The sequence below is a fragment of the Mastigoproctus giganteus genome, chromosome 8 (assembly GCF_048544385.1).
Source record: "Mastigoproctus giganteus isolate SK-2022 chromosome 8, ASM4854438v1, whole genome shotgun sequence".
Taxonomy (NCBI): domain Eukaryota; kingdom Metazoa; phylum Arthropoda; class Arachnida; order Uropygi; family Thelyphonidae; genus Mastigoproctus; species Mastigoproctus giganteus.
The window spans coordinates 74,832,518-74,857,002 of record NC_143582.1 but is presented as its reverse complement, the minus strand read 5'-3'; the positions used below and the strand labels follow the sequence as shown (position 1 = coordinate 74,857,002).

General features: G+C 36.2%; 1 protein-coding gene across 1 annotated transcript in view; it reads left to right on the top strand.

The window, feature by feature from the left end:
• Nucleotides 1-230: 230 nt before the first annotated feature.
• Nucleotides 231-24,485, top strand: part of LOC150081644 (uncharacterized) — a 66,509-nt gene continuing 42,254 nt past the window's right edge. Inside the window, exon 1 of the mRNA XM_090380275.1 lies at nucleotides 231-272. Coding sequence (XP_090236401.1) covers nucleotides 270-272 — 3 coding nt within the window. The 5' untranslated portion in view covers nucleotides 231-269. The remainder of the gene's footprint in view (nucleotides 273-24,485) is intronic.

The window sequence follows — 24,485 nt, the reverse complement described above, 5'->3', positions numbered from 1 at the left end:
ATAACACATAAACTGAAAAGTAGGGAGTCTTAAAACATGCATTGAGTGCTTACGCAATATAAATATATTTTATGGTTTCTGGTTAACTTGTGTACATTTTTCAAATTTTTCCTTTTTAATTACTATCCAAAATTGTTATTTCAATAGTTTATTTGATTTTATTATTTTAGTGGTTTTAAAGAAATACAATGGGAAGAAGAAGAAAAAACAAAGGCATCTGGAGATCCTCTGATACTCTTAAGGTGTCAGACTTTAATGAAGTTGCTGATATGGTAATGAATGTAAAACATAATGATATTCCAAATGACAGACAGCCACCTCTGAAAACTGCTTCTGCTGCAATGCAGAAGCAGTTTTCAGATGTAAGTGTTGTAAATGTTCAAATTACTACTTGTGTATATTTCCTTTAAGTTTAGTGAGGTTATTATAAAAATACACACTTCTCTGTTTTAACATTAAGTTATGACAAACAAAAGTTTGCACAAGAACGAACATTCTTTTCATATATGATATTGATTTCACATTAGGAAGCAATCACTACAAATTACCAGTACTGCTTTACAAGTTACATTTCTGAATTGAGAATAGTAATGCAATTTATATGTAATGTGTACCACCAGTGGTAGTGCTGTGCATTTGTAATGCAATACCAAGGAACTTCATAAAGATACTGTCACAGGATGAGAATTCCTAATATATAAGCAGTTGTTCTTTTCTTGGCAAATTTATTTGTCATTGCTCACCAGTTCTAGCTCAGCATGTTTCAATAAATATGAGAAGTACAAATATAAGAAAAAAAAAATTCTTGAGTTGATGATGCAGTTTGTAACATATACAATAAAACATTTTATTTAATGTTTTAGCCGGTAAATGCTTACTATTAAGTGAAAGTTATTAATTTTTAATACTGGAAACACTTCACCAGTAATTTTGAATGGTGTGTTTGAAACTGCATTAGAATTAATTTTGCAACTTGAATAAAACTTAACTGGCCAACTAACTAAATTTATTAACTAATTAATTTACATGTCAAATAAATGTTTGTCACGAGACTTCACCCGTATACATATCTAACATCAAATGTGGAGGAGGTATATTTACCAATAGTTTATTGCCCGGAGATGCAGTGTTCTAATTGGCTGTATTCACAAGATAACATGTTGGGCTTCAAGGCCAAATGATATTGTCAGGAAGTCAAGATTTTTCTGTTTGAACAGAAATTTCGTTAGGCGTGACCGCGTGAGAAGAGGAAAATGGAGGAAATGTTAATAGGAAAATTAAATTAGAAGTAAATAATCTGTTTTCAGCGCACAAGTAAGAATATCCGAAAACAAATAACAACAACGTCAAGGACGTTGCTCCTGTGCCTATTCCGAAGCACCCTCCACTTCGGCCAGCTACTTGGCATACTCACTGCAAATGTCCAGTCACAGGGACGTTCAAAAATGGCCAAAGGAGGAAAATAGACCAACAGAATTACAAATTGAGAGGACGAACAAGTCACTCATTTCAATTTGCACAACTCATAATTTCTTACAAGTTCAATTTTTAGGGTTGAGAAGTCATTTTTTGTTGTTATTAAATTTCATTAAAAATTTTTGTTTCGTATTTTGACAGAATAAGTCCTTATTCAAAATTAAACTTGCAGTATTTCAACTTTCCTTTAACATATAACTAATTTTTCTTTAGCGCTGATCGAATTTCGAAATTGCATATTTTTCCCTTGAATGTCATCCTTAATTAGAATATACAGTATATGAAATTAAATTCTTCTTTATTCATCTGTAAGTACATCCTAAAACGATTTTCATCTTCAAGTCGATGATGGAATTCGCCTTTTTCTGTTCTCTTCCAGTTGATGTCGTGTATCCATTGCGTACTCTTGTTTTCTCGGCTATAAGAGAAGCGCATGTATTTTCTAAATCTTCTTCAAAATCTGAAGAGGAGGATGAACTGTGGCAATTCATTTCGCTTCAGCTTTCCTCAAAGAGAATGACACGTATACAATGTTACAGGTTGCCAGACCTGTACCCCTTTTGGAAGTATAATAATTTCCAAGATACCCCTTTTTTAACATTTGAAATGGGGAATTTGAAAAAAGCTGGAATCATAAAACCATCTGTTGAGATGATTATTTAGGAAGAAAGAATTAACTGCCAATAAAGTTGTTGAAATGCTCCCTTAAAGACTCAAATACGACATTCTATCCTATTTACAAAGAGGGTTGTAGAATATTTATATTATGCTTACTTTGTAACCTTTTACATTCTACTTGACTTCTTTTATTTCGTTGTAATGGTTTAAGGCTCAGGCAACAAACTTTTTTATTTAAAATTCCCAATGTCAGTATCGATTTGCTGTATGAAGAATATGTTCTGTTGAAATCATTCTGTAGAAATATTGAAACAAAAGACCTCAAAAATACCACAGATGTTTGGATAAAAATTTTAAATGCGTAAGAAGTACGTAATACAGAAAAAATATATTAATTTTGTGCTTGCTTTTCCTCACTCAAATGCAATGCATGAGCGAGTATTTAGCTCAAAGTTTAATGTGTGGAAAAAGGATAGAAATAAGAATGTTGAAGGAGAACTGTTGCAGAAAACCAATCCCAAAATGTCATGCAAAGAATTTTACGCATGTGCACTAAAAAATGGAAAACTGTTAAAGAAAATTTGCTCAAATGAAAAGTATTGCTAGGTAAATATTTTCTTTTTGATAAAATAAATCAGGTTTATTGAATATGTATTGTAAACAATTATGTAAAACATTTGATGTTAATATTTATAAAAGTTTCCTTTTAGTGTTTATAACTTTTGCAATAAAATTTTCCGAATTAAACGAATTAAAGCACGGGCTATAATTTGGTTAATTTTATTAAAATTTGACTAATTTTGAATTCCACGAACTTGTAAAAAATCAACAAAATATAGAAATAAAATGGTTGTTATTAAAATTGTTCGGTTTTCTTAAGATATAATGCGAGTACCCCTAAACGAGGAATGAATACCCCAAACATAAGCACGAGTACCTCGAGATCAAATTTTTAATCTCGCCACCCTACATTACAGTTTCTTCTCCAACTGACTTCACAGTTTACACTAAACAGGGAACACAGAGTACTACTTTGTGACAGGAACATAACGAGGTTCACGTGACGTGATAATAGTGTTTCTGCCCTAACTCTTGCATCTAGCTAAGTTACCCCCTACCGGGATAATACCATTCGTTTTCTTTGGTTAGAAGACTGGGCACTAAAGAAAATGATGAGCAACCAAAGAGATTCATTCATCTTTATTGATTCACTCTTTTTTTGTACAGTAAGAAAAAGTATATTCACTATAACCAACATGTACAGTACAAACAACAATTGAGAGAGAGGTAGAGAGATTGGAGTGGAGGGTGACCTTAGGCAGATTGATGAGAGGGATCATCATGGTTAGATTCCGTTCCCTCGGATTTGGACCAGATAGGTGGGGTGTTACACTAACCTGAGATGTGGAGGGTTCACTTTACTGCTCCTTTAGCACCTGAAAAAGGAATCTAGAGTTAGTAGCTTGGCACGTTGCCTCTTCTCACTCAACAACTCGTAGTAGCAACCAAGTTTTAGTGTAATTTTACGTTGCACTTTAGAGCTTCATTCAAGATTAGGGTCTTCATTGACTAACAGATTTAGGCCTTTGTCTACAGGATGTCTCAAAAATATTGGTACAAACGTTTAGGGGAGGTAGGTAACATCTAAAGGAATGTGAATCGCATAGGAACCCATAACTGATTAGACCGGGTTCGAGCCCGTCACCACCAAATATACGGAGGATGTGGAAAGGTCAGAGAATGACCACCGCATATCCCGGAGCAATATGGCCTTAGTTGCTAATGCTCCTAAAAACCAAATAACCAACCAACCAACTGAACCCATAACCGGAAACGTCACGGGAAAGTAGTAGCAGAGGCACAAGAAGCAGAATTGACACAAGACAGTAATTAGTGGTAAACATTTGTTTGACATAATATTAACAGTGGAGTACAAGATGGATGCATTTTATGATGTAAAAACAGATGCTCGAAGGTTCCACCATGAGACGTGATGCATGCGTGACATCGACGCAGCATGGATTGGCGGACACGGTCGAACACACCTGGAGTTTCTTTGACAGTAGCAGCAGCGCAGACGAGTCTCGCCACGAGATCCATTTCCGTCTCCACAGGCGATTCATACACGATAGATTTGAGGGCCCCCCACAGAAATAAATCAAGGCTCGATAAATCAGGTGAGCGTGGGGGTCAGGCAACAGGTCCACCATGGCCAATCCATCAACGCCCAAAACGCCTGTTCAAATGGTCATGAACACACCTTCCATAATGGGCAGGCGCCCCGTCATGTTGAAACGAAATGTTGCATCTCACATTTGCTGGAACATTGTCAAGTAACCCTGGTAGAACTTGTTCAAGAAAGATCCGATATTTATCGGAATTCATGCGGGATGGTAACAGGTATGGGTTGATAAGCAGTCACCGACCATACCTGCCCACACATTTATTGCGAAGCGATGTTGTGCCGCATGGGGGCGCACGCCATGTGGGCCCTCTGCTAATCCATACACTAGGTGCATGTCTGCCAGCTCACAGTTCGTATATTGATGCATGTTCTTCGTGCGGCGACTACTGCTTGAATGAGTAAACCAGAAATTTTCCCTCCCGCGAACTGATGAACAGTGCTGTGTACCGACTTACGGTGACGTTTCTGGTTATGGGTTCCTATGCGATTCACATTCCTTTAGATGTTACCTACCTCCCCTAAACGTTTGTACCAATATTTTTGCGACACCCTGTATAAGATTTCATGCTTCCAATATTTTTTCACTGTCAGGCTCTGTTCTTAAACATCTGGGCTTTCACTCGCTGTTGCCTCCTTTTGAATGTGATGCTGCTCCAGTGCAAACAGATTTTCATTTGACAATTCTTGGTGATGCAAATCAATTAAATGATTGACATCGGTCCACTTCAGTGAACCCTATCTTTTTAGCAAGTTTCACACATTTGTCTTTAGTGTGTGCATAAGCTTCACCAGTATCAAAGCCTTTGACATAACTTATGCCATGAACTTCGAATACAATTACATGGCACTTCACGCCATGCAGCTTCAAAGAATTTTAAAGCATCTTTTATATTGAAGGCTTGCCAATACTGCTGCATACTCATCTGTTCTTGGTCAGTCTTATTGATTAGATCAACCAGAATGCGCTTTAAATACTGAGCCTTAAATGATTTAATCTTTTTTTGGTCCATAGGCTGGAGTACTGAGGTTCTGTTTGCCGGGGGAAAAAACAGTCTTGATATTGGAACAGGCATCGACAATACTGGGTGGATGGCTTGCATTATCAAGAATAAGTAAGATGTTGAACAGAATTCCTTACGCCTTGCAATAAACTTCCAATTCTGGTTGTAACTGAGATCCGAGATATCTTCTGAAAATAACAGCAGTCATCCATCCTTTAGTGGTTGAGTACCGGTACAATGGCAGGTATGACCTGTCATAACCTTTAAGAGCACAAGGGTTTTCATAGTGGTAAATGCATACATGTTTCAGTTTATGACCCTGCATATTAGCACCAGACAGAAGTGTTAGCCGATCTTTCTCTGCCTTAAAGCCAGATGAAGTTCTTTTCAGCAATAGAAATATAAGTGCGATAACAGTGCCACTCTCTCCACTGTTTTCCACAGGAGACTGTCTCTGACTTTTCAAACTGACCCCTCTGCCTAGCGCGTGAAAGTGAGTGACTTTACCCTGTGCAACACGGCCCCGAGTGCCAAGCGAGTGATCTAGCGATTTACAAAGCGTTTTTCTAAAGAGAAGTTGATAAAGAGATTTCCAAAGGCTTTACTTTCAAAGTTATTTATTTTCTGGCTCTTTGTAAATAAAGAAGGAAGCCTCCTACAAGAAAGGAAAGACACCTTTCTTTTGTATATATAACTACTTTTCTAACACACTAACCACTAACCTTTTATCGCTTGGTCACTGGTGGCACCGCTCCTGCCTCCACGTGGTGGGGCCGGTAACCTGGGGGATAAATCAACCCTCGGGGCTAAAAGGAGCAGAAATGGAAACAAATGAATTTCCACGTCTAGAGCCCAAGAGTGCTCAATATGACAATCGTGAACCCGACCATGACTTCTCTACCTCGAAGAGAATGAAAAAAGATGCAGGCAGACAGGAATCACCAGCCTTCCTGATTATCCATTCTCTGTCGGCACAGCCTGTTAGCAAGCTCTCCCCTTTCATCATCCAACGATGCCTTGAACATGCAGCATCATCACCAAAAATCGTGTTAATAGAGACTTCTCTCCCAAGACACTCTGAACAACTACTGAAACTCACCACTTTAAGCGGAATTCCAATACAAGTCACTCCACATAACACCCTGAATTCATCCAAAGGAGTGATTACTGAGTGGGATCCACTGAACGTGTCTGAAGAAGAAATAGTACAAGAACTAAAGACACAAAATGTAACTCAAGCAAAAAGAATCATGATACAAAAAGATGGTACCTTAGTCCCAACACGTAACATAATTCTAACTTTCAATACACCGAATCTACCAGCATCAGTCAAAGCAGGTTACTTAAATTGCCGTGTTCGACCCTTTATCCCAAATCCTCTAAGATGCTACAAATGCCAGAAATTTGGTCACTCCCAGACAGCATGCCGTGGCGTTTCAACATGTCCAAACTGTGGCTCCACAACTCATACCCAGTTAGAATGCAAAGCACAAACTCCACAGTGTCCTAATTGCAGGGGAAGCCATCCAGCATACTCTAAAGACTGTGATCTCTGGAAGATAGGCAAAAAAATTCAAAAATATAAGACTGAAAATAAAGTCTCCTATCAAGAAGCTAGGAAACAAATTAAACTAATCATGCCAAATAGCTCTTATGCCTCGATTATCCACTCTCACCAATCAGTAGCATGTCAGACGGAAGTGTCACTCTCTCCAGATAAATCGATTGCAGACTGGGCTCGATCAGTTCTATCGACCCAGCCTACATCAAAGCCAAACACAGTTGATCAAAGTATGAATACACCTATCACAGTTCCAACCCAAATCATAACCCAAGGTAAAGTAACAGAAAAACCTCAAAAATCAGATCCTGTCGAGGTTAATCAACCACCCTCAACAAGGATGGATACTGATGATACGACTACGCAAGACCTTCTTGAATTACATGCAGATGATGAAATGGAAGATAGCAATAATTCAACACGCCCCAATTTCCCCAGAAAAGAAAAACCTAAGCTGGATCGTCACAAACAACCCACTTATAAAAAGCAGTCAGATTCATCTCCCTCTTTCAAATCCAAATAATGGAACAGATCATCCAATGGAACTGTAGAGGCCTTTGCAGCAACATCGATGATATCCATGAATTAATTCACCAATACCGACCTCTTGCAATGTGCTTGCAGGAAACGAATTTGACACCTCAGATCTCAATCAAAATCAAAAATTATACCTTGTTTAGACAAGACAGAGCTGGCACTAACAGTGCTCACGGAGGAGTAGCAATACTCGTGGATTCAAGCATCCCCTCCAGGCGCATCCACTTACAAACCTCCTTAGAAGCTGTTGCCACTCGCATTGTAAATGGTATTACACTGACACTGGTTTCAATCTACCTTCCACCAAATCATCAATATACCATTCAGGAAATTGAAGATCTTGTCTTGCAGTTACCATCTCCCTTTTGTATACTAGGAGACTTTAATGCCCACTATCCAATATGGGGTTCCCCTATATCAGACAAACGAGGGAAGCTTATTGAAATGTTGATAGACAGGCAAAATTTAACTATACTAAATACTGGCACTCCCACATATATCCATCTCCCTACAGGTTCAACTTCTACAATAGACCTTACCATCTGTTCCCCAATCCTCTTTCCAAGTACAGAGTGGCTAACTCTAAGCGATCCTTATAGCAGTGATCACTATCCCATAATCTGCAAAATTCAAACATCCTGTTCCTTCCCAATAGAAAATCCAATGAAATGGAAATTTTCAAGAGCTGACTGGACAAAATACAGAACGCACATATCATTTGACAACTACATTATTCAGTCCTGTTCGATCGACAGTGTTACTCAGCACATCACAAATCAAATTCTGTCAGCCGCATCCGCTACCATTCCTCAATATCAAGTAAGAAATAGACGAAAAACAAATTATTGGTGGAATGAAGCCTGCAACCATGCGAAAAAAGAGAAAAACAAAGCGTGGAACCTTTTCCACAAACACCCAACCACCTCCAATCTTATTAGTTATAAACGTCATAGGCTCGTTACATCAGACGTAAAGCGAAAAAAGAAAATTGGATTAAATTCGCCTCGTCAGTAAATAAAAATACTGATATTAGATTAATCTGGAGAAAAATAAAATGTTTAAACAGTAAATTCCCTCCTTTATCCACCCCACTACTGAACTGGAATGGACAGGAGCTTACTACCCCTACAGAAATATCAAATGCACTGGGAACAACATTTTCTCAGTTGTCCTCTTCTATCGCCTATGATCAAACATTTCAAAAACTTAAAACAATTGCAGAGAAATCCAGAATAAATTTCACTGACAATTCCGCTTTACCTTATAATACACCATTTACCATGCTTGAGCTGCAACAATCCCTTAACGACTCAAGAAACAGTGCTGCTGGCCCAGATGGGATATACTATGTAATGCTGCGAAATTTGGATCAGAGATCACTCTCAATGCTGCTCATATTTTTCAATCGAATTTTTTCCGAACATACCTTCCCAAGTTCCTGGAGTAATTCTTATGTACTAGCAATTGCAAAGCCCGGTAAAGATCATTCGTTTCCGCAAAATTACAGACCAATATCCCTTACCAGCTGTCTAAGCAAAACCCTCGAGAAAATGTTACATCGCCGTCTCACTTGGTTCCTGGAGTCCCAAAATTTGATTCACAACAACCAATTTGGATTCCGGAAAAATCGATCTTCATTGGATCTCATGATCAAAACCGAGACAAACATTAGAAATGCTTTCGTCAAGAAGGAACATCTCGTAATGGTCTGTCTTGATGTTGAGAAAGCCTTTGACACTACATGGCGATTCGGCCTCTTAAAAGATCTGCATTCTCTTGGCCTGAGAGGTAATTTACCGTACTTTATCAAAAATTTTCTACATCAGAGATCCTTTCAAGTTCGTTACCGGGGAACCTTCTCTAAGATCTTTACCCAAGAAGAAGGAATTCCGCAAGGGTCGGTTCTCAGTGCCACTTTATTTGCAATGAGAATGAACCACATAATTGAACTCATTCCGAAAACTGTAGATTCCTACCTTTTTGCAGATGATCTCTCAATATCCTGTCATTCCCAAAACATGCATTATATTGAACGCCAGCTACAAATATCAATTAATCGCATCCTGACATGGATGACACAAAATGGCTATAGACTGTCCAGCCAGAAATCTGCTGCCATACACTTCTGTAACAGACGCAATATGCATCTTGAGCCCGAGCTCCACCTGAATAACCATCCTTTGCCCATAGCTAATTGTATTCGTCTACTAGGATTATTTTTCGACAGCAAGTTAAACTTCCAAAAACACGTTGAATATCTCCGGACAAACTGTCAAAAGAAACTGAACATACTCAGAGTTTTATCAGCGACAACATGGGGAGCAGATCGTTACACCCTGCTTCACCTATACAGAACCATAATTAGATCACGCCTGGACTACGGGGCGCCTGTTTTCGATTCTGCTAGGGAGAGTGTTTTATCTCGCCTCAACCCTATTCAACATTCAGCTCTTAGAACAGCATTAGGTGCATTCAGAACATCTCCAGTGCAAAGTTTATATATTGAAGCCCATGAACCTCCTCTAAATATCAGGAGAAAGATGTTGCTGTTGAACTATGCAATCAAGATCCAAAGCCAGAGAACCCATCCTAATTGGTCAATACTTCATGATCCGCTGTATATGACCCTGTATAGAAACAAACCACAGACAGTTCGGCCTGCTGGTATTAGGTTAAAACATCTAACAGAAGATTGGGTGATACATTTCGATAAAATCTTGCAAGATCCTATAGATCCTGATCCTCCATGGTCTGTCATCATGCCATGTTGTGACAAGTATTTCCATCAGTGGGGTAAACACTCCCTATCAGCCTTTACCATCCAACAACTGCACACTGAACATGCTCAACATTATCCTGACTTCGCTAAAATATATACAGATGGATCGAAGTCTGAGAGTGGATCGAGTGCAGCAGTGGCACTCCCTGATAAAATAATTTCTCAATCTCTTCCGACAGAGTGTAGTAGCTACACAACTGAATTATTTGCCATAAAGCTTGCATTAGAAAATGTCTTCCATATGTCAATTCAAAAGAGTATAATATACACAGACTCGCAAGGTTCCGTATTAGCATTGCAAAACAATTCCCCACCTACTCATCCGATATTAAAGCTCATCAAAACACAGTTGATACGTCTTAGAGAGCATCAGCAAAAGGTTATCTTCTGCTGGATCCCAGGCCATACCGGAATACCAGGGAATGAAATTGCAGATGATGCTGCCAAAAATCCATCCAGCCCAGCCCCAACGAATTCGCTAGTACCCGTCACAGATTATAAAATGAATATACAAAGAATATGTAAGGATCAATGGACTCTTCAGTGGCAAACACAATTCCATAATAAACTACTCCAAATAAAACCCTTACCAAAATTATGGGCTTCTAGCTCTATAGCAAACAGACAAGAAGAAGTAATTCTAGCCAGAGCCAGAATCGGTCATACTCATTTAATCCATCTGTTTCTCTTGTCAGGAAATGATCCTCCCCAGTGTAATCATTGTAATACAACACTCACAGTCAAACACATACTTCTGGACTGTACTCTATATAATAATGCTCGACAAATGTCTTTCAATTCTCTGTCAAATTTAAAGGAACCTTTGTCACTTCGCCATATCATAGGCGAAAATTCAAATCTTGCAGAATTCTTCTCCTTTCTAAAACGAATAAGATTGTATAACCGTATTTAACTGCTTCTAAATCAACAAATGCAGACTGTATGCATCACTTCCATAAGTGCAATATGGCCTAAGTAGCCATTGCACTTTAAACCCCAACAACAACAACAACTGTGCAACACTTGATGCATTATGTTCAGTATTTCTACTTCTCATTTTTATCTAGCCATCAAAGTCGACCTCTTTTAGGTTTGGCTTTTGCATCCAGAGGTGGATGGTAGTTATGGGAGCAACACCAGATGGCACCACTCTCTCTCTCCCTCAGCCATCACTTCAACCTTGGAGAAGATAGATTTGATGAAGCGACTTTCGTGATTTCCCCCTACCCCTTCGATGTGGGATTTGAACCTAGGTCCATGGTGTTGGCAGTCCAGCATCATAACTACTGGTTTAACCACACTCCCATATTTTTTTTATTTTTTTTTATTATTATTTCAACAGTAACACCAGACATAACAACCACCCTGTATACTACTACTATTGTTCCTCCTCCTCCTCACCCATTAATTTGACTATGACTTACAGCCACCTGTGAACTTCTAGCCATGTAAGAACTTGTACTGCTTACAGATAAGTATATGAAACATGATGCAATGTTTTGTAATCTTCCGTCTTCACAAAACTTATTGTGATAGTTTTCTCTTAGCATTTTGAATGCATCTTGTAATTTAAGTGACATTAAAATATGTCATGAAGCCATCAGGCTAACTGATGATGGTACGGTATATTTTCTGGTGTTGACATAGTTTTAATTTTTTCTTTATATAATACATTAGTTAACAAGTATAAAGAAACATATACATATAATATTCAGAATATAAACAACATAATATATCTTATTAAATGTCAACACTATTGTAACGCATGCTGTATAGGCAGTACAACTGCAAATACTAAAGCCTATTATCATAGAAATAGCCTTCAGTCCAATTATTCTGCAACAGAGCTTAGTCAACATGCACAGTCACATAACCATAACCCTGAAATAGATCCAGCAATAACCTTAATGAAGTTAAATTCAAATCATAAACTTATTATATGAAGCTTTGGCTCAGAACTCGCAAAATGAGATCCTTAATACGAAATTATCGGCCATCCTTTTGCCAATATGACATCTCACACACATAAAATTTCCAACCTGTGCTTTAGCTATGCATCTTGGGAGTTAAGTTCCATCTATAAAAACACAACTTTCTTTTCTCGAAATAACTAACCGATGATGTTTTACAAAAGTTTCCTGCCAAGACTCTTAACTACTCAGTTCACGTTACAGTTTTAATTATTAGCATTAGTAGAGGCATTTGATGCAAGAAAGCAAGCTTATGCAGCATCAGCCAAAAAAAAAAATAATAATAATAAAAATAATAATAAATAAATAAATAAAAAATAACCACTTTCACTTCACCCCTTTGTTCGTTCGAAATACCTGTCCAGCTGAGCCTTAAACTTATTTAGGCTATCAACTTCCACGACAAGGGATGGAAGCCTGTTCCACCAACCAACCACCTGCTGGCTAAAGGCAAATTTCCTCACGTCTATCCTACATATGTCTTTCCTCAATTTGAGGAAAGACATATGTAGTTCCACCTGTTCCACCAACCAACCACCTGCTGGCTAAAGGCAAATTTCCTCACGTCTATCCTACATATGTCTTTCCTCAATTTGAATTTATGCCCTCTCAAGTGATTATTCTGAGCAAGAGGAAGAATCCCATCAGCATTGAGCATGCTCAAACCATTCAAGGCTTTATACACCTCTATCAGATCACCTCGCCGGTGCCTAGGCTCCAGACACTGTAATTTGCAAAACTTAAGCCTTTCTTCGTAAGAGCACCCCTTTGTTCCATTCACTAATCTTGTTGCCCTTCTCTGTACTCATTCCAGCAGCTCTACATCCTTCTTGAAATGAGGCCTCCAGACCTGTGTACAGTACTCTAGGTGTGGCCTGACCATTGCCTTATACAAGGGAATAATCACCTCCTTATCTCTGCTAGAAAAATTCCTATATGAAATGATAAAATTCCTATATATTATGTATGACAACCTAAGTAAAGAGAAGTGCACTCCTTTTTTTTCTTTGAGGCATTTTTAACTTTCACTTTTAAATTCTGTCTTCCAACCATACAGATTAAGGGTGAGTACTGTAAAAAACATAAGCTCTTGCTAAAACCTAATGATGAAAATAATTGGTACTATGAGTTCTTTCTATAAATAATTCATGATAATTTTAAGATTTAATGGGATCGAGTAGAATTGAATTAGTCAAGTGATGATTACTTTGACAAGTCTGGTAAAATTGATTTCAATTCAAAGAACATTTATTTGACCTCAAAATTTTTTATTTATGTATGGTAATGTTTATGGGCAGTGACTCATTATGATCCATTTGCATAGATTCATTTTGTATCCCTAATTATTACAAGAATGCACAATTTTCCATAACAAACTGATATGAGTTGACTCTGCAGTATTGTCAGCCAGTTTTGTAATACAAATGATATTGTCTAGTCTTACAGATTCCAAACTTTTTAATATTTAAAAAAAAGTAAGTCTTAAATTGTTCATATAGTACACTAATGCTTAATCTTTTACCAGTAGATTGCAGTACTTAAGTTTTTTTTTTTTTTTTATAATAATTCAGAATTTTTTAATGTTGTTTGCCAACTAAAAGTACTCATTGGTTTTAATGAAAAACAGTTTATTAATTTTTCTTAAAATTTGAAAAATATTGGTACCTTAAAATGGAAACATGAAACTACTAAGCACTGCCCAGTTTAAATTCGAGATATTTATCTTGTGAAACTTTGGTATTATTCCAGAACAACAAATTCATGCAATATTTAAGGAAACACTTGTAAATTAATACTTTCAATGAAAAAAATCATAATTTATTTATATTTCTGTCTGTATATGTAATAAATATTGTTAACATGAAATAATAATGTAACACTTTTTTTTTTTTTTTCTTGGTGACCCTAGCTGCATGAAAATTCTGCTTGACACAGAAAACAATGGCAGTACTTACAGCAGAAACTTTTTATTGCTTTATTAATTTTTAAACTAACTAATAAATAACTTGCATTAATTTGTGATTAATAATAATCATTATAATAATACAATACAGTATAAGACAATATTAATTAATAACAATTTCAATATTTCATTATAATATTCAATTCTCTAATACTAATAATGATGATGAGACAAAAACCACCTTAATATAATAAAAGGCTGAAACTAAAAATAAATAAGGCACTTAAGGACTGGTTGGATTCAATTACATTAAAAGTAGCAACAAAAGATATAAGCAAACTCTTAGCCTAATTATGAGAGAATTCCTGGATTTGGGGGAGTTTCCTATAGCTTGTATAAATACAGTAGAATGTTGTTTATCCAGAATATTTTGAAAGGCTGAGTTTTTTTTTTTTTTTTTTTATTGATGGTAGTATTTGAGACAAATGTTTATTATGCCACAAGAGTATTTCTGTCTGTTTTTTTTTTACATCATATATCTGGTGAAAGGTGGATTAGGACTTTCGGTTTTCTTCGAAACCATGAGTGATAGAGTTTAGTTATTTGCTTCTGTGAATCCAATTTTCCATGACATATTTTGTATTCTTCACTTCATATTATGTTTACTTTAAGTCCAGATTCGGTAAGAATACAGTAATATTGGCTGAAACTGTATGATTTATTATTGTTCTCCATTTTTTACGGTAATATATTGCATTCGTCCTGATTTTCTGCCCATTTCAGAGCCATTTCGTTTTGTTGACACCTGATATTGCCATTTTACATACCTTTATGTAAAATGTCAACGAAAAGAAATAGCACGGTTACATTTTATGTAACTCTAAAATGAATTTAATTGATCTAAATTGATTTTAATTGATTTAATTTAATTGATGAATGTAATTATGAAAATGTGTCGATTAATAAATTATTTCTGCTATATCCCTGATATGCCAAAATTACAAAAACCACATAATGTTCACAGAAGAATAATGAAAAACAGTTATATTTTTAATTAGTTCAATTGAAAACTTTATCTTGGGACAGTGGTGAAGTAGCCGGAGTGGCACATAAGAAAAGAAAAAATAAAAGGAAAGAAAAAATGCATGTTATTGTACTGTAAAAACTGATATGTATTTCGTAGCCTTGGTTATTATAGTTGACTTTATTGGTGCAGACCCCTTCACCGCTTCTTGTATTCTGTCTTTCTCCTTTATTATTGTGTTCACCGTTGGCACTGACAAATCTGAATTCCGTGCGGTACTTGTTAATGTTTGACTATTTTCATACATCCTTATTATTTTGATTTTCTGATCCAAATTGATCGCTTTCCTTTTCTTGCTAGATTTACTACTACCGCTGTCACTTATTCTCTTAGTCTGCACCATGATAACGGCAAAATGAAATTTTCTGTAAAGAACTTTCACAGGGTTAAGGCAAAAACACATTATTATCACTTTATGCGAGCTCACACATTTCTGGAGGTCACTATTATAAAACAATAAAACCAATTTGCAGTTTCCGGTTTATTGGGCTTTTCTGTTAATGCAATCGATTATAAACAGGTAGTAAACTCAGTCTTACTGCATTTGCAATAATACCGATAGCTGAAATTCTGTGGGTTTTTGAGTTATTGTGAAATGTATGTACCGTTCACTGAAATCTTCAATCACATAAAAAACATATAAATACATTTTCAGAATCTTTTCTTAATTCCTATTGTATTAAGGAACTTGGGAGATTTAGCAGCAAAAAAAAAAAAAAAAAGTCACTACAAACAAAACAAAACAAAAAACAATCGAACATTATTTTAAAAAATTACTTTAAATTTTTTTCCACATCCCAAAATTTGCAGTAAAATACTTATCCAAATATACATACGGGTAAATGTGCGAATTTTTATGTATAAGTTATTATTTTTAATTAAATACATTTTTTATGCTATTTTTTTTTTTTTTTTTTTCCATGCTACTTAGTCTTTTTCTTTTACCTTAATACATTATAACAGAATTTATTTAATTTTACCTTATGTTCGATTATCCGGAAAAACTGTTATCCAGAAGAGGTCTGACATTAATTATTCTGGATAAATTACGCTCTACTGTACTCCTATTTACAAAATGTTGATCAAAGGGTGATTTGAGCAATTATAATAGATATGTAAGCTTCATTTTTTTCCAGGGAAAATAATGGAATCAGTGCTTATAAAATATTGTAGGATAATCTTAATAGGAATGGAATTACAGTGTACTCCCGCTAATCCGAACACGTTTCGATCGGCAGAGAGGAAATTTTTTAGTTTGCAAAATATACGTTTTTTGTATTTTCCAGTTAAATTTAAATGGTATTAAAGGTACAAAAACATTTAGAATTCCACAAAAAAATTGTATTTTATTGCAGTACAGGTGACCCCTGCTTAACGCTGATAATTCGTTCCGGAAAAACAGAGCGCTAAGTGAATCCGTGCTAAGCGAGCGCCGCATTCCCATAAGGTAACATATGTATTTGTGAGTTGCGGTCGGTGCCATAGGATATTTCCTGATCAATAATAAATGGTAGTGAAAATATGTACAAATGTCGGTCAAAAATATTTAATATTCAAATATTTGTACATATAAAATATTCTGCATTACATAAGTATATAATTATGTGGTAACTACTTACGTATCAAAATTAAACTTAAAATTCCAATTAAAATCATGAATTTAATTGATCTAAATTGATTTAATTTAATTGATGAATGTAATTATGAAAATGTGTCGATTTTGGGTTGAACTTTGGCCCTCTTCCAAATAAACTAAAAGGGGTATTAATTTTAAATCCCCTGCAACGTTTTACCACTTGACAATAAAGTCAACCAATCCTTCGCCGCTTTGAAACCTGGCATGTTTTTTTCTTCTTTCAATATGAAACTTCTTTTAGGCATTCGTTTCTGCAAAAGTCCTGCTTCATCTATGTTAAAAACTTGTTGAGAGAAGTATAACACACAATACCCCTCTTCAATAATTTTAACAAGTTCTTTTTTGAAAGTTTCAGCTCCTTCTGCACTTGCAGCTTCTCCCTGGAATTTAAATCTATTCAACCAGCCCTTATCAGTTTTAAATGGTTCCACATTTTTTTTTTTTTTTAGGTGAGTTTTCTTCAGATCATCATATTGGCTAATCTCTCTCTCTCTCTTTTTTTTTTTTTTTTTTAATAATATTTAACTTAACTGAATTCTGCATTGGATATTATCTATAATAAAATTAGTTAGTCTTTCCATTTCAATCCTAATAGTCGGCCTAGCCCTAGTTGCTTGCAGTGGAACAGCTATCTTTCCTGCTGCTAAAATTAATTCTTTATTTTTTTATAATTGTTCTTACAGTTAAACTTGCAAATCCTAAATTATGGCACACATCTACATGTTGTTGACCGGAATCGATTCGCTTCAAAACGTCTAATTTAATTTTCAAATTCAGTATTTTTCTTACATTTATAGTCTTCGTACTGCGCCCAGATGTTGTTGCTTTTTCATTCTTATCGGCCATTATTAACTCTTTGAAAATGTAACTGCATTAGTTGCATTAATTACGATACAATGTTCGAGTAAACTGTCCATTATGCACGATGTCTAATACTGTACTGAGTGATGACTAGACTTCGGATAAATGCACATAACGCTAATATTACAAGCAATATACTTGATCATTTTTTAAAATGTTGATCTCGAAACTACGTAACAAGTCACTGTACTGCAATTAAATTAGCGTGCCAGAAAATTTCACCGAGTGTGGGAAAATTTCTCAAGTCAGCGTGGAAAACGTTTTAATGCTGTTTTGGTATTCATTTTCAAGCTATCGACTCCATCAAATGAAAGATTTCGTTAAATATGACAAAAATGCAATCTGTAAAAGAGCGTTATAGTGATCTGTGACAGCGTTATAGTCAGATACGGGTTATAATATAAGAACAGCATTATAGCGAATCAGCGTAAAGCGAACCGCGTTATAACGGGGGGCCTGCTGTACTGTACTAATACAAAATTAATAAATCAGTGTTTAATAAACAGGAACAAAAGTCGTTTTTCAGAAGTAACAAACAAGTAACAAAAAAGTTTCTTTGTACCTCTGTTAGTTTTAGAGGTACAAAACTGCTCGATCTTTGCACGGTTTTTTTTTTTTCCAGTCAGTTAGTGTGGCCTTGCCCACTCCAAACTCTATTGCCAATTTCGTTGCACTTTCACCCTTGTCCAGCCTTTTCAAAACTTCCAGCTTATCTTTCAACGTACACGTTGTGTGTTTCCATTTCGTGGCCATTGTGGCAGCAGACTGAACTAAACTAAACTACAATGTGGAGCGAAGATTTAAACATTCACATTTAATGCACAATGTTGCGTGCAATGAGTCATAGCGTGAGGGGGAGGGTTTGCTTCTGGTGTGTCACGCTCGCGTACAAATGCTAGTAGACCTACTATACATTCATTCCTTAATAAACCTGTTTTTCTGCTTGCTTCTGCATTATTGCAGTTATTCGGCTAAAATGAACAGGGCTCAGTCCCAATTAGTTCGGACTAGCGGGACTCCAGTGTGTATGGAAATCACAGAATGTGTTTGCTATTGGGGGGGGGCAGGATCCTCCAACAAATCTGATTAGTTTCTATGACACAGTAACAAAGGAACTGAATGCAAGTAATTTTGACATCATTATATTCAAATTTCAGTAAAGTTTTTGACATGAAAATTGGAGGAAATTGACAAGACAAATTGGAGCAGTGTGGCATTAGGAGAAAGTTACTGCAATGGATAAAGGGTAGTTATAAATGAGCACTGCCCTTCTTGGACTATTGTTATTAGTGGATTCCCTTACCGTTTACAGTATTTATTAACAATATTGATGAAGGTGTATCAAGCTTATTTTTATAAGTTTCCAGATGATACAAAGGTTGGCAGGATAGTTAATGACAGGAATCAAATCCTAGAAAAATTAGGCAGATGAGCTGAGAAAAGTCAGTTGAGGCTTTAACATTAGTAAATGCAGGGTATGGCTAGCAGTAATCCCAGAATAACATACCAGTTTGGTGATACCACACTCAAGGTAGTGGAGAATGAAAGACTAGTTTTCCATTGCCTTGTACAGTCTGACATGAAGGTTATAGGGGTAATTGTACAGTCCAACATGAAGTTCCTGAACAGTGCGCAGACAGGATACTAGAATAGCTTGTGGGGTTCTGTCAATGATATACAGGAACTTTTCCATCAGGGACAAGGAGCTGATTATCTTGTATAAAGTTATGGCTAGGCCACATCTTGAGTGCTGGATAGGTATGGAAAAACCATTTTAAAAAACATGTGAATTGCTTGGAATCGGTGCAGAGAAGAGCAACCAGATTAGGCAAGGACAAAAAGGCTTACCACATGAAAGACTTCAGTTTTGCAAATTGCAGCACTTGAAAACCGAGCACTTGATGAAACTTGATTGAGTTGTTTAAGCCTTTTAATGGATTGAGAAATCTTAATGATAATCTTATTCTAACTCTTTCTTGGATAACACAAGACAACATAAATTGAAAAAAGGATGACTGCAGGATATATGTGCAGAAATTTGCTTTCAATCAAAGAGTAATTGATTATTGGAACAAACTACCATGTAGTGTTGTGGAAGTGGGTAGTTTGAATAAATTTAAAAAAGAATTAGGCATATTAAAATAGATGGACAAATAAGACAAGTAGTGGGTTTTTTTTTTTTATATGGCTGATACTGTGTAAGCTCTTCCAATTCTTTGTGTCTTAATCTATGGATTTTAATTACACTTTGAGTTGTTCCTGTTATGAAAGTTGTTTTTATTTTCTCTGCATTCTTTGTAATTCTCGGTGTTGCCTCATTTAGGCCTGTAGCATGTGCAATATCATATGGTCTTTCATTTCACTCAAAGCGTTTCACAAGTTCATATTTTTTCTCTATTGACAGAGGCAGACTGGCCATAAGCCTTACCAGGGAAACCACGGTGGGTCGGAGGCCGGTGTGATTTTGGCCATAAACGCTAGTATGAGGCCACTATAAATTTTTCCGGGTAAGAATTTTTGATCCAGTCCGCCTCTGTTTATTGATATTGCTATTCTTTTTCTCTCTGAATCTGTAGTGTCTTCACCAGGACACTTCCTTTTTCACACCTTTTAAGTATTTTACTCATTTTTAGGAAATAAAGCACAATTACAAAATGAGGAGGCATGCTTGATACACATAAACAAAGCTGTGCACATGTAGCAACTGAATAAACAACACTGTAAAGGCAGAGACAACTCCATTAACACCTCACTAGCTCACATTTTACTAAAGTACATTTCTGGGGATTACTATCACAAAACAATTTCCAGTTGCGTTCCTGCTAGTGGAATCTGTTATAAACTGGTAGTAAACTCGATCTAATTGCATTTGCGATAATACCGATAGCTGGAATTTTACGTTATTATGGTGAAATATGTTTCCTCTTCACTGATATAAAAAACATAAATACATTTTCAAAATCTTCTCTTCATTCCTATCGTGTTGCTCTCAGTTGGGGTGATTCCACGTCTGACTGCCATTTCTTGTAAACACAAAGGCAAATTGTGCATAAGCGAATTCGGTTCGTGTTATATACGATATCGTTCCCCTATTTATAAATCTTGTATGATCGAATTTGTGTACTGTAAACACATGTTATATGAGGACTGACTGTACTACTAATAATATTAAATCAAATATAAAGCTGAAATAACCCATTGTGATAAAAAATATCTGTTCTACTAAAAGATGAAGTGGATGTAGGTCAGCGAAAATCGAGTAATATGAACAGTATTGTGAAGTCTCTTAGAATTTCATGGTCAAAGAGAACAGTATAAATTAGTTCAAACAGCTGCACATACAAGGCTAAAGATGCCAATTATAATGTACAAAATGTAACAACTAATAATTCCCAGCCAGCAAGCTACCAGTAATATAAATATATAAAAGACTTTCATGGGTGTTTTTTCTTTCTTTAGGTATACACGATTAAATCCAGAAGGCAGGGCTAAGGTATAGAAAGCCAACGTGAGAACTATGGGAAACTTACCGGACAAACTGGTTTGCCACTATTGCAGTTTCTCCCTGCATTCTCTGTAAACAGACTGTGCGTTGTTGGTCCAGAAGCAGAAGTTGAGAACGATATATTGATTGACATGATGGCGTGACAAACGATGTAATAATTAGTGCATTAACATAACAGACCATAACATCATATAGTCAAATTATTGGTTTGCATGTGTTGACCACATAAGAAAAAAGGAAAAGATTTCTTTATTTTTTGTTATATAGGTTAGAATAGAATAATTAATGGAGGCACTGGTTAAAGAAGCACTGCAGGATCAGTTAGACAAGACTTCAGTTATAGCTCAGACACAGCATGGTTTTGTTAAGGGGAAGTCTTGCCTGACCAACTTGATTGGATACTGTGATGCAGTCACAAAAGAACTGGATGCAGGGAATAACTTTGATATTATATACTTGGATCTTAGAAAGGCTTTTGATACTGTTGCACATGGAAGACTGCTACACAAATTGGAGCAGTGTGACATTGGAGGCAAATTGCTGCTATGGATAAAGGGGTGGTTGAGGGGGAGAAGACAGAGAGTGGTAATCAATGGACACTGCTCATCGTGGACTAATGTTATTAGTGGAGTCCCTCAGGGCTCAGTGTTGGGTCCATTATTGTTTTCTGTATTTATAAATGATATTGATGATGGTATATCAAGCTTAATGTCCAAGTTTGCAGACGATACAAAGGTTGGCAGGGTTGTCAAGGACACTACTGACACTATGCTGCTGCAACAGGATCTGGAAAGGTTGAGCAGATGGGCTGAGAGGTGGCAAATGAAGTTTAACATTGACAAATGTAAAGTACTACACATGGGAAAAAGCAACCCCAGAGCAACGTATCAACTCTGTGGTACTACACTGACAGTGGTAGAGAATGAAAGGGACTTGGGAGTGATTGTGCAGGCAGGTATGAAGTTCTCTGAGCAGTGCAGACGGGCTGCAAGAGTAGCTCATGGAGTATTGTCAATGATATACAGGAATTTTTCCAGCAGGGATAAGGAGGTGATTATTCCATTGTATAAGGCAATGGTCAGGCCACACCTAGAGTACTGTATACAGGTCTGGAGGCCTCATTTCAAGAAGGATGTAGAGCTGCTGGAACGAGTACAGAGAAGGGCAACAAGATTAGTGAATGGAACAAAGGGGTGCTCTTACGAAGAAAGGCTTAAGTTTTGCAAATTACAGTGTCTGGAGACTAGGCACCAGCGAGGTGATCTGATAGAGGTGTATAAAGCCTTGAATGGTTTAAGCATGCTCAATGCTGATGGGATTCTTCCTCTAGCTCAGAAAAATCACCTGAGAGGGCATAAATTCAAATTGAGGAAAGACAGATGTAGGATAGACGTGCGGAAATTTGCCTTTAGCCAGCGGGTGGTTGGTTGGTGGAACAGACTGCCATCCCTTGTGGTGGAGGTTGATAGCCTAAATAAGTTTAAGGCTCAGCTGGACAGGTATTTTGAACGAACAGAGGGGTGAAGTGGAAGTGGGTTTTTTTTTTTTTTGGCTGATGCTGCATAAGCTTGCTTTCTTGCATCAAATGCCTATGCTAATGCTAATAATTAGGTTAAAAAAGAAATAAAGATCCTTTATATATATATACATATCATAATGTCAATCAGTCACTTAGCGCTGATGTTATCGTCTGTTGTGTTCATGCACCAATCAGTATATTGTCTGTCACGCCTACATGTCAATCAATATATCATTCTCAACTTCTACTGCAGCTACCAATAACATGCATCATCTGTTTATCGAGATTGTAGGGATAAACTGGTAGCGGCAAACCAGTTTGTCCGGTTAAGTGTCCCATAGTTTGCCGTGGTTCTTTTGTTGTCTTTCTTTATTAGCTAAAGGCAGTTGCCCCACCCACTTCTCTCTAATTATTCTCTGATTAATTTGACAGGAAATTGAACAAAGTGATTTAAATGAGAGAGAGATATATATACATAAAAAAAAAAAAAAAAGCATGTCACTGAGAAGGGAAGGGAAGGGAATTTACTGATTTAACAACCTAATCACCAAAGAATAAAACCGGAACCTTATTGTAGATCTTTATATTACTTGTATCTTTAATTTGGTAATGAATTATTTTTTAAATTTTGACTATTAAAATATATTTGAGAATGTGTGACAAGAATATGTGAGATATTAGGACTTAATAGTATAATTATAAGTTTAGTATTCATTTTAAAAATTATGTGTACAAGGCAGTACTTTAAATCTTAACTGGTAGTATGCTGAGATAGATTAGCTTGTGGTGTATTTTTGGTTTATTTTTAATGTTTATCTGTGTCCAGTGGTATAACACATTTAGTTAGGTGGAAAAGGGCTCTGAATTTCCTCCCCATCTACAGCTTTGACTTGATAGAGAATGTAATCAGTGAAACTTTGTCTTGGACCTTCTGTTCTTAGCTGTTGGTGTCAGTTCAACACTTACTATTGCTATCTGATACCAACGGCAACAGCTGTTGGTGTCAGATAGCAATAGTAAGTGTTGAACATGCAAAAAGACTAGTACAATGGATGTAATAATGAAATTGGATTTGGCAACAAAAAACACAAGAATTATCAGATAGATCTACCCAAGTTAACTGGATGTTTACTTGGCAGATCTAGTTCATAATGAAGGTTAATGAAGTCACATCCTGTATCCATGATGAGACGGAGCAATATGGCCTTAGTTGCTAATGCTCCTAAAAACCAAATAACAACAACAACCATGATGAGCATGGCTTTGTTGTCCAGTTTTTTCTTTGAACAAGAATCAGTGAACATCAAGAGATATCAAGTCATCCAATCCTGGAATTAAATTATCATCCACTACTTGTAATGGAGGATGCGGAAAGGTCAGGGAATGACCACCGCATATCCCGGAGCAATATGGCCTTAGTTGCTAATGCTCCTAAAAACCAAATAACAACAACAACTACTTGTAATCTACGGTTTTAATATGTTCTTCTTATTCTCCATAATATGAAGTCCATCTTTCATGATTCTAGCAGAATTGTATGAATTTTCATTACAGTGATTTGTGGTAACTGCTTTGCTTGACCTATGTACATCACATGTTCACCTGCATTGAAATGTTTTGCATCTGTACTTGCTGGTTGTTTTCTAGGATTGGAAGTGATTTATATACGATTATGAGTGCACTGTAAAAATTGGTACAGAGTTACATCAGATTGTGATCCTGCATAATGGTACAACAAACTGACACACTGATCATTATAAAAACAAAAAATGAATTTTTTTCACATCCTTCAATTTTCATGTCATTACAGTAAAAATTTGTAACTTATATATAGAAAACCACATTAAAAA